General features: G+C 43.8%; 1 protein-coding gene across 1 annotated transcript; it reads left to right on the forward strand.

The window, feature by feature from the left end:
* The first annotated feature begins 2,738 nt into the window (after positions 1-2,738).
* Positions 2,739-9,285, forward strand: LOC113843458 (integrator complex subunit 6-like). Its single transcript, XM_072038008.1, is given in 10 exon segments — positions 2,739-4,955; positions 5,382-5,524; positions 5,644-5,785; positions 5,788-5,880; positions 6,556-6,715; positions 6,717-6,741; positions 6,744-6,951; positions 7,742-7,835; positions 8,242-8,622; positions 9,008-9,285. Coding segments are annotated over 8 exon segments (909 nt in total). The 5' UTR covers positions 2,739-4,955; positions 5,382-5,437; the 3' UTR covers positions 8,342-8,622; positions 9,008-9,285.
* The last annotated feature ends 2,588 nt before the right edge of the window (positions 9,286-11,873 follow it).

Here is an 11,873-nt window from a genome sequence, read left to right on the forward strand (position 1 = left end):
CTTCCTTACTGTGTTGTAGTTATTTTATTTTATTATTTAATTTATTTTTTTTTTTTCTGAAAGAAATAGTGGATTTTTTGTGTGTCTCTCTATGATTGTATCAAACCAGGATGCAGTAAATATGCATAAGTGAGTAGGCTGCAAAGCATACTGGACGTATCAGAGTGCTACTCTGCTAGCAGTGGAGAGCAAGATGTAGGTGTTCACGGTAAGGGCTTGTTCTGCCTCAAGCTGAACATAAAATTTCAGAAGTTGGGCATCCGGGGGGATGTTTGTAGGACTGGTTTTAGATGATAAAAGTTCAGATGGCTGTGGATGAATGGGATTTTATTTGCTCTTTCAGATAGCTATTCCTACCAAAGATCATTATCAGTTATAAAACATGAGCTTGCAGTTTATACAGTTCGTAGCATCTGTAGTAAGATAAACTAGCAGATGAATAAATTAGCAAGTACAAATACGCGTGACTCTATAGATAAGATTAAATAACGTGCAGTTACTTCTCTGTAAAAAAATTGCTAATGGTCAACACTGACCGTTTTGGGTGATATTTGCAACATAAAGGGTAAAGAATGTGGAAATTTCTAGTATGTTAATGTTACTCTCAACAAAACTGACGTACTGGCCACTTGCTGTTTCTAGTTCTTCAGGCGCCCCCTGCTGCCACCTGCTGGCGAAAAAGCGCTACTGCAGGTGCAACAGAGCGGAGCGATAGCGCCCTCTGTCGCCACCTGCTGGTGAAAGGTGAGTACTGCAGGCGGAGCGGCTCGGCGCATGAGCAGTAGCGCCACGGCGCCCTCTGCCGCCCCCTCTGGCCAAAAAAGCGGTACTGCAGGCTGAGCGGCGCCGCGCATGCGTGGTAGCGCCAGTGCCCCTGGCACTCTCTAAGTGCCCCTGCCCGCGGGAAAATGGCGGCGCCCTGCGCGGGGGCGGAAGTTGCGACGCCTCAGCTCGGGACGGGACGCGACACCGCAGCACCGAGCCTGGGGGGCGGGGCCGCCCCAGGACGGCGCGTGGGGCGAGGCGGCGGGCGGAGCGCCGTGCGGCCGGCGGTTCCTGGGGCAAGAGCCCTTGTGTGAGGCGGGGGGCGTGCCGGGCCGGGCCGGACCCGTGCTCCGCGGGGCCGTGGGGTCTGGCGGCGGTCAGCCTGGGCGAAAAGGGACGGGAGAATTTTGGGATGGGGGGAAAGATCCTACATAGAGTAGCTCAAGATGACAATTCCTGGGCATTGAGAAACATCGGGGAGAAACTAACTTTGTGGTTACTGATTCAAAGATCGAAGCCGAAATTCCTTGAAGTGGTATATTCTTTATTGCAGCGCTGGATGCACGGGGGATCTCTCCACCTATCGTGCATACCCAAAGCGGAAAGCAGTCTTGAATTTATACAATCAATCTATCAATATTCTACAAGCGCCTATACATATGCATTACCTATCCCCGCCTTCCCTCGCTTCTCATGCTAATTAGCCTTTTGGCACCTTGCGCCTGCGTAGAGCCTCCCAAGAATTGTGGGCAGGGGTCTTTGGGACGTGGGCAGGGGTCTTTGGGAGGAAGACCCCGAGTCTTCCTCACAGTGTACTTTTCACCTTTGGTCAGGAATCTGCTGAATTGGCATGTTTCTTAATTGCGAGAGCTGGTTGTTGCCAATTCTTCCGTTTGTTGTATCTTTATAATGAATTCCAATGTCCAATTTTGAGATTTATAGTCCTTACGTTTGTTTCTCTGTCAGTCTGCCGCTTCCTTATCATGAGTTCCAGTGTCTTGTTTCGAGATATACAGTCCTTGTCTGGGGATTGTCCTTGCCTCCCCAGTGCCTCCCCAATGCCTCCTTAATCATTACCTAACTAGAATTGGCTCGAACACCTATTTGTTGGTCTTCTAATAATAATGGCACTGTACACCTACAATCCCCTGTGACATCGGAAGAAGAATATTGCACCTTAATGTTGGAGAAACTCAAGAGTGCGGTATGAGAAGAGGTGCAAAAACAACAGCAGGAGTAAGGAAAGGAGAGGGGGAAATTGTGGGGAACCAGGTTGTGTTTTTGCAGTAGAGAACTAATTTTGTGTATTCCAAGGCAGTTGTGTAGTCACAGTAAGAAGTGCTGTGTGGATAAGCAGACAGCAGGAGGCCTCACTGTTCCAAAATAAGGCAGAAGCATGAGGAAAAGCAGGGTGAGCAGTGCGGGAACACCAACAAAGATCACAGCTCTCGGAACATCAGAAGGGGAACAGGGAATAAAAGGTGAGGCTTTAGCTATAATGCGCTCCTCATTGGCAGGACGCCTGCCACTGCAATCGCGAGTAAAATAGCTTCACAGAAGGTCCTGTCTGAAGAAAATTATTTCATATTTTGCTCACAGCTGTACCCGATGAGAGAGACCCAACAGTACCCGGACATTGTCTTTTTTTTTTTTTTGGGGGGGGGGGGGGGTGTTGCCTTCCCAGAGGGCAGTGGCGCCGTGATTGGCTGGACCCTGAGGGCGGAAGTGGCGTCAGGGCGTGCCTTCATGAGGGCGGAAACACTCCGTGATTGGCTGGGAGGAGTTCAGGGCAGAAGCGGCACGCGGGGCTTGGCGGCGCCATGGGCGGCAGCTGCCGGGTCCGGCCCGGCCCAGCCCGCGCTGCCGCCGCACGGTGCCGCCACCAGGCTGGTGGTCGGGGCCGCCCCGGAGCGGGCCGGGCGTGCGGCGGGGTCTGCACTGCGCGGGGCTGCGGGGGGCTGGGGGAGAAGGGAGCGGCTGCGGCGGCGGAGGGGTCACAGAGGGCAGCGGGAGGAGCTGCGGTTGTGTGCGCGTGGCCGACGCCCCCCTGGGTTGGTTGAGCTGTGTTCAGTGAAGGAGGCCGTGGGCCTGTGCTGAGCAGCGAGAGAGCAAAACTCCGCGTAAGCGCTGGCCGTGGCAACGCTGCTCGGGAGCTGAGCGGCTGGGGGTCTTCCCAGCGGTGGGGATCTTCCCAGCAGAACTCGGTACGCAGACAGAAACGTGACCTTCGAGGTCTTTGTTTGCCTTGTGTTGCACCTGTGGGATTCGGCCCATAACCGTATGGAGTTGCTGAGTTCCAGAGGGGATGATAGAGACGTCCCTGGTTCAGCCTTTTTTGCCACAGTCGTTGCAGAAGTTCTGGAAAAATGAGCAGTATTCTTCTCTTTAAGTTCACCTTTTAAAGAATTCACCTTTTAAAGTGTTCTTTCTGCAGACTCCTGTCCGTGGTTTAGGTACTTGATTTGTGTGAAACAGAGCCGGGCTTTCCTGTTAACGAGTGCCCTGATTGAAATTCCCTGTTGTTGGAGAACAAGAACCATCAGTGGTGCTTGGCAGTTTAAAACCTCTTGGCTTCTAAAAGGCTAACTTGCCAAAGCGAATGGGAAGTAGCCTAAAGTTCAGTAAATGTGCTGAATAGAAAAGGCCGTCTTCTTGAAGGGAAAAGAGCTTTGCAGAACGTGAGCTCTGTTTCCCGTAGGGCTCCCTGCTTACCCAGCTGTTCAGCGATTACTGCAGGCTTTGACTGGTCCCCTCAGGCCCAATATCGCACACGTGCTGTGCTGCAGACAGTACCTTAGCTTCCTTGCCGTCTTGTGCTGCGTTAGTTGTACCTGCAGAAAACTTAGTTCAGTGTCACAGAAACCCCATGGGAAGCGTTCCCGACTCATGCCAGTAGGACCATCCCTTTGTGGCTGGTAAAATCCAGGAGCAGGATGATGCTTGGAAGAACGTAACCTATGGAGGAGAAGGCAACAGTCTCCTATTAGGCAACAGGTTTTCAAGACTGGTTTCCCCACCCCCCTGTGCATTTTGAAGAAGGCAGTCCCTAAGCTGATGCAATCCAACTGCATCTAAGATGCAGTTTGTAGTAAAATACACTGGCAGATGAATAAATGAGCAGGTACAAATACATGTGACTCCATAGCTGAGACTAAATAACGTGCAGTTTCTTCTGTGTCTTATCTTTCAAAGCACATTGTTGCTGAGCGCCTGAGCTTTTTGCTCACGTTATCGAGGAAAGGAATGGCTGTGCTTCTTCCCCCCTCATCTCTCTCTTTTTTTTTTTTTTCTCTTCTCTTCTTCCTCGATGACAGGGACTCAAAATGTTTTCCTCGGATGTCCACATGAAAATTAAAATAAATAAATAAATAAATGCTGATGGTGAACACACAGACAGAATTGGGTGACATTTTCAAGGTAGAGGAGGGCGAAGAATGTGGAAATTCCTGGTACATTAGTGGTGCTCTGTTAACAAAACTGACGTATACGCCGCTTGCTGTTCCTAGTTTTTTGGTTTGGTTTTCCTTTCAGTAGTCTCCCTGAAGGCTTTTGTGGATACATGGTGTGTCTTTTCTGTTCTTCCAGTATTCATTTGTCAGGAAAGACGACCATGAAATCCAAGGGCTGTGGACAACCATCTGCCAGGTGGTTGTTGCAGCCTCCATCGGTCATGTTATTTGTGCTTTTAGCTCGCCCTTTCTTATATCTTGAGTTGAATTTTTTTTTTTTTTTTTTTTTTGCAACGCTATGTTTGCAGTCATAGCATTGCTGCCGAGGTATTTTTGACTAAAAATGATCTTAACTGTAGTAGTGAATTCACAGTGTGGCTTTGTGTAACGACTCCCACAATCACAACTTTTTTTTTTTTCCTTTGTCACAGATAGGAGGAAAGCTCTTTCTAGAGAGATGGAAAGAAAGTTGTTTCAGAATATGTTCAGAACGTCTGAAGTTGTTTCAGAATATTTTTTTTTTTAGTAGTTAACGGTATTACAGTCCACAGAGTAATTTCTTTGTGCATGAGAACTCATGGGTTAACTGAAAGTTACTTGTTTTATTATAAAACTAGGATTTGAAGCCACAGGCATTCAGAAATGCATATGATATGCCTTGTCGCATTCTTCTAGATCAGCTAACCAGAATGAGAACCAATCTTCTGAAAACACACAGGGATATCGTGGGGCAGGATGAAGGTAAATAGACACAATTATTTATTAACATTCTGGTACAGCTATTTAATTCACCTAAGTAGTGTTTCTGTCCTCGGTGTGGGAGAGCAAGTAGACTTTGCATCGTTTTTTTGGGTCAGTCATCCTTCCCTAGATTCTGAAGGAAAAGAATGAAATTCCTGCCTTCAGTCACAAAACATGTTTTGCGTGCTTGGAATTTGAAAATTAAATTTCACGGGTGAGCTTTCCTACGCAACAGGATGCAGTAGATGTTTTTATAGTGATGGTGAAAGGAAAGAGGGGCTTTATTTGCCTTTTGCTTTTCCTTTGTAGAGGGAGGAAATAGTGATTTCTAGTTCTTAAATGCTAACACTTGAAATGGAAGCATGTGAGGCTTGTATTTCCTTAGTTTTAAGGTAGACTAAATTTAGATACCCTGTTCTGCTGCAGACTGCCTTCACAGCGTTCCTGTTGCTCAAATGGGAAATTATCAGGAGTAGTTGAAAATGATGCCTTCACCCCTTTGGGAGATTGATCCAGGTCAACCAAAAAGTCTTCATACATTTGGCAATCTGTTCAAACAGGATGAGAAGGTAGGAGAAGTCTTGCTATCTGCTGTATCATTATTTGAAAAGTAACTGCATTGTAACACAGAGGCAATTACTCTGGTAGTGAATTGATGAAGCAATTATTTTTTACTTTAAAAAAACAGTCTTTTCAGGGTATGATGATAGATGAAGCAGATAAATTTGTTGCTGGGCCTCAGAATAAGATCAAGCGTCCTGGAGAGCCCAATACTCCATCATCACTAAAGAGAAGGCGTAGCATGTCACCGCTATTGCAACGGCCACAGTCACTGTTGTGACAAACCATGTTGGTGGGAAAGGGCCACCGTGTGCTGCTGGATCTCCATCATATCTGAACCTCAAAGGCATGCCAACAAATAAAGGTACGTTGGAGTTGTAGTACAGGAGCTTGTGTGGTCATAAATGGACATGTGTGCAAAAAAAAAAAAGGTCTATGTGCTTTCTATGTTAATTCAAAAAGACACGTAAGTTATAGAGTTAATTGGGACTGAATTTCTTTGGTAGGCTTAGACAAACAGGCTGTTGCTATAGCTAACGAAGTCCTGAATGAGCAATAATTTTGAACTGTTTTTAAAAAGTGCTGAAACCTTTCACCATGATGGTTTGGAGGTAGCAAGGATTTCATTTCAGCTTTTAGTTCTCATTTGTGTATTCTATTGTGGGGAAGGAAAGTGTAAAAAATAAATAAATAAATAAATAAGTTTAAATTTCTCACAAACAGTAATTTACCCACCTGTTGCAGCAGAGTCGAAAGAAAAATTTGCTGGAACTGGGGGAAGGAGGGGAAACTTTAGTTTACTTTAGTCACTGAAATGGGAATACAGAAAATAACTTCACAACAGTCATATGAGACGGTAGCAGTCCAAAAGGAGGTATTCCTGTGGTTGCGTCAAAGGGTGAATAAAACTACTGAAGTGATCTGACAGTGCTGAGTAACTCTCTACACAGTACTTTAAACAAGAAGGGATGCAGAGTAATTTCCTTCTGTGTCTTTGATACTGCAGTTATGCACTACTAAGCTGCTACTTAATTTTCAGACACTGGTAACAGTACTGTCCAAGATGGTAATGGAGAGAAGAAAGCAGAAAATTGTCAGTTGCTGGAAAAGCAAATTGATGGCTTGTCTGTGCAAATGGCTTCTTCGGTTCCAGCTGTTATGGGAGAGGATGAAATGTTACCTGGTGACTTAGACTCTACATGATGAGTTCAATTGCTTAAATGATGCAAAGATGGCTTGGATCATAAACCTGGTACCAGTGCACTTGTTCGAGGGCCTCTAAATTACAGTGTGGCTGGAGATGACCAAAAACGAGTGATGGAGTCTACTTCTGAATCTGTGCCAAATTCATTTAAAATAACATCTACAATGTTGGAGGGAAGTGATGCTGATATTAAAATTAGAGTGGTGAAAGGGGTTCGCAAACCTGGAAGAAGTAAGTTCTTTATTAGTGTATTAAAAATAGGCTAGGGATCCAGAAGACTTCTCTTGAAATGAGGATCTATTTTGAAAATAAAACCTCAGATTTTGAATGATTTTTGATTACTCGTGTACAAGTAGTAGAAGAACAAGAAAGTAAGTACATGTATTCACAGTCCAACTCTATATCCTCACCATACTTACTGCAGCACTCTTAAGCAGGCTTAGTCACAGCACCATTCATGTTTTCATAGTTGGTTCAGATAAGAAAATACAGAAACCAATGAAAAAATACCGTTGTTTCACATCTAAGGTGTGCGGTTCATTCTTTTGCACTACTTTTTTTTTTAAACTTTATACAAGACAATCATATTAATTGTGCTCATGCTCCACATAGATTAGTCATCTTGTAAAGAGCAATTATCTTAAACCTCTGCTTTCAAAAATGACAGCTCTAGGTTGAAACATGGCTTGGTATCCCTTTGTTTCTATTAACTGCTAATCTTGGCAGTGTGTTCATGGAGATACAAGACTCCTCTGCTGATTAAACCTAGACTGCATTTTCCAAGGGCAGGTGTTTCTAGATACTGCTCTTTTAAGAGAACAAAATTTTTCAGCACTGCATTTGAATACCAGATAATCACTTCAAATTATTGGTATGCTGGCTTTTTTCTTGTCTTATGTGCATTACTGTATGCAGAAATGGGAAACTCTAGGCTTTGTTATTTTTCCTTTGGCTGTTAAGATTTATTGAAAATGCATTTGCAAGATGTGTTTCTAATATCTGTTTGGATCTTTTCTTTAAGATTATGAAGAAATCTTCTCTCTTCTTGAGGAGGTACAAGAACCAATGGAAATTCAGAAGTATTTCATTGAATTTGCTATAAAGGAAGCAGCAAGGTTTGTATAGATGTATGATTCTGAGTTAAATGCTAATGTTGTTCATGATAGTAAATCTCAATCTTTTCCAAAACAAGTACTTTGTTTTGACATACTTAAATTACCACAGTTTTAGTGGTCAAACTGCCATTGTATTTTCTGGAGTAAATGGTCGTTACCTAGAGCTGAAATGAGAAATAGAAAGGTATGGGTGGTTATGGAAGAAAGACCCAGAATTTGCGTGGGTTGGGGAAAGATGGCTGTATCAAATTAAATTTTCCATTCTCATGTCAGAAATGAGGGAAGCTCGTCCATGCTGGAAACAGAGAGCCTATGGTAATACTGTTTGTCGTGGCAAAATAATACTGACTTATTCAACTGTTATTTTTGGAAGAAAAAATGAAATTACTTCCCTTCTCTTCCCTAGGTTTAAAAAACGTGTCTTAATACAACAGTTAGAGAGAATACTAGAGGAACTAGAGTTCACCAGCCTACCCAACAGATTTAATCATGTCAACAGTAGATAATAGTGTACCAGCCAGAGGAATACAGACCAGGAATGAGTTTGCTGTGCCACAGAAGAATGGAAGAGGATGTAGCTGTTGCCTTCACTGTCCTGGTAGTCAAGTGATTTTACTGTCAGAGTCTGAGAAGAAGCAGCAGAGCTTTAACTTTACAAACCTCTATCGGCAGAAGCTGGGCTGTAACCTTAAAGACGTGCTATGAAAGGTGTGGCCTTTTTCCTGTGGAGAATGCTATTTGCTCAACAGGCTGAAAAAAATAACCATTGCTGCCCCTCCTGCAGGTGGTGAGAATTTACTCATTTGAATACTGTCATTAACCGTTTTACGTGTTATAGGCAGTGGATCACACTAAAATGGGGCACTGTCAAATGCACACAGTGTCTGCATTGTGGAGAGATCCCATGTGTTGTTCCCCCCCCCCCCCCCCCCCCAAAAAAAAAAAAACCTCCCAGAAACACCTGCACTGGTAATATTGCATGTTGCCAGCACAGAGACAAGGGTCTTGTTCCCGAGAACTGCTAGCCATGCCTTTAAACTTGAGATTCAGTGTAGATTGAGAGTAAAGAAACTGCTATTGTGTTAAGGAAAGCTAAAGACAGCCCTGTGACTGTTACCACTTGGTGGTCACTAAACAATCTACCTCAGACTCTCTTCTGTTTTTGTCTGCAGACATTATGAAAATGCACCTGAGGCTTCCCAGGTCCCTGACTTGAGTTCTCTTTCATCCCGTGAGGAGGACGGAGATTCTTCAGGTGGCCTTGGAACACGCTGTGCTTTGGAAGCACTAAAAAGAAATGCTTTTAAAAGTGTGCATTTTAATGTTCATACAAAAGAGATTATTTTTGAACAGTATCGTTACTGGATCACGAATTTGATATTTTAACTGTATACATTTTTTTGAACATAGGTGTATATATATATAAAATAAACCGTTTTATTAATTCTTATTAAGTGCTGATCTGAGGAGTCTGTAATGGGCAGCGCTAAATTCCTCGAATTGTCTGTTACCAACAGACCGCTAATATTTTTTGTGAAACCAGTCTGCATATCCTGAAACCCCACTTCTGGTAATAGCTGCAGAATGTGTTTGTACTTACCTCCCAGTAGCACGTACCCTGGAGTACCTGCCTCATCAGTCAGCTCAGCCTGTACAGGGTGTACATTTTTGCTCCAAGGCTAAAGTATTAAAGACACCAAGTTCCAGCTTACCAAATCCTTGGTTACCCGAGTTAATATCCTCTCCTCCGTTCCTGTTACTCTTTTATTCAAAGGTAATGTTGTGAATCACAGAAAATGCAACGAAGGCTGAAGCACCTGCACGTAATTAATTTTTTCTTTTTAAACAGTAATATGCCAGTAGCAAGTGGCTCTTCAGATAATTTTATTTTCAGTTGTTCTCATTTAAAAACATTCCTGCTCCTTTAACAGCTTTCTTTTAAAAGACAGGTTGAAGTTGTGCTCGTGTTAACAAGCTCTTCACAAAGTACTGCGACTGTCCTGAGGATTCCACTTGATCAGCCAGCAGAAGAGACAGGGAAACATATTTAAGTTGATGGCCTGAACTTCTCTTCCTATTACTATTTTTAGTACTAGCCAGCCTGTGAGACATCTTTTCCGTCTCTTGTGAAGCAGTGGCCTTGTCTTTCTGGAAGAGCTGGTTTGACCATTGGAATTACACCAGTGAGATTCAAGAAGGAAATAAAATCCAAAAGCAGCATATGTTAAGTGAGAAAGTGACACATAGAAAGAACTCGTTATAAACAATTCTGAACTCTTTTCTTAGCAGTAATGTACTTATCTGTACCGTTGAACATACTTAAAAAAAACAAAAAACACAGTAATACCTTGGAATACATAGGGCGATTCATCCCTTCAGGATCATTACACGGCAGCTGTATGTCACCACAACACACCTCTCTTGCCTAATGGTGGACTTCTAAGAGGGAATTTACTTAGGTCAGGTGTGCTGTGTGTATGTGGTTTGGAAATGCCAGGTTATGCGCGTAGAACTGCCTGTACTACACTATCTTTTAAATAGGAGGTGGTAAGAGGAGACAGCTTTCTTCTAGTAGGTTCTTACTTAAGTTTTTGTGAGAAGAAAGCCAGACGTCTTCGGAGACTGTGCCAATGAAAAGATGAAGAAAAATGAGTGGAATAAATCTCAATGCATGTAGTCCTGCATCCCAAATGGAGCACAGAAGGAAGGCTGCTTGCTTAGAAGAGCAGTGGATGCTTCATGCCCGTGTTAAAGAGAATATTAACAGAAAGAATTCTTTGTAAGACAAGCTGCCATGCGTGGTGTGGGTAGCAAATACGTTGGAAAAAATACAGCCATAAGCTCTGAATGGCAGAGCTGTAATCCGCCCGACAAACCCTCCCGCTGGCACCCTCTGCCGCCACCTGCTGGTGGAAAACGAGTACTGCAGGCGGCCGGGGGCCGCGCGTGCGCGTTGCTTATTATGTCTTTTTTTTTTTTTTTTTTTGAAGTGTAATTTCCTACGCTCCTAGATTTTTCTTCATATGTAAATGAAAGGTTCGTGCTAATTCCCGTTGAAAATAGTTCATTTACTTTCTTGGTTATATTGTCCTTTCTATGTTCAAAGCTGAGGCAAAAATACGGTAAATTTTGCTTCTAGAAACACCGCAGTTCTTTTGTCTGCACTCCGCATGCTGTAAACTAGGGATAGGTGACAAATAAATAAAAACATAAATAAAAGAACACAGCTGCTGCTCCTGCTCTCTTTCTTGTTTTTTGCCCCCTCCTCTTTCCCAGGTGATTGGGTTTGGGTGCTGGGCGGGGCCAAATGTTATACGAGCCCTAGGCATTCTATCAGAGAGCTCCTTCTGCGTGGGCTGCTCTTTGGGGTCGGTGCTTTGTTTATTCTTCTGTTAGCTACATGCAGGGTTCTTTTCGTGGGTCAGAGTCTTGTACGATATTTTAGAGGAAACCAATCTAGTAGTACGTGCATTTATTGCATGAAGCTCTTTGGAGGTGATTAATTGTTATAGCGCTTTTATGGATAGGATGTCAATGTTATTTTGTGTGTTTGCTTTGTTGTTCTACGTCCCTCATGATTTTTGCAGGGTTATAGGGCAGATGCCACCAGGTTTGTTGTTGTTTTTGTTTTGTTTGATTTATTTTTCTTATTTTCTTTTTCGGAAGGGGGTTTGGGATTTGAGCGTCCTATTTTTCTGGGTTTGGGATTTGAGCATCTTAATTTTGTGGGTGTGGGATTTGAGCGTCTTAAGTGTTTGGGTTAGGGGTTTTAGGCATAGGACTTCAGGGGTTTAGTGTGGTAGATAGTTTGGGTTAGGTCTGTAGGGGTTTCGAGGATTTTTAGGGTTAGGGCTTGCGGCTTTTTTGTGTAAGGGCGGTAAGGGCTAGGGTTCCAGGGAGTGCGGTTAAATGTAGTTCTCGACAACTCGGCCTCTGATTGGCCGTGCCGGCTGTGCAGGGAATGCTGGTAGGTGTAGTTTTCCGGCACAAGGCTTGCGGTAGGCCGCGTTGAGTGCCCAGAGCATGCCGGGAAATGTA

Source organism: Anas platyrhynchos, chromosome 4, assembly GCF_047663525.1.
Source record: "Anas platyrhynchos isolate ZD024472 breed Pekin duck chromosome 4, IASCAAS_PekinDuck_T2T, whole genome shotgun sequence".
NCBI lineage: Eukaryota > Metazoa > Chordata > Aves > Anseriformes > Anatidae > Anas > Anas platyrhynchos.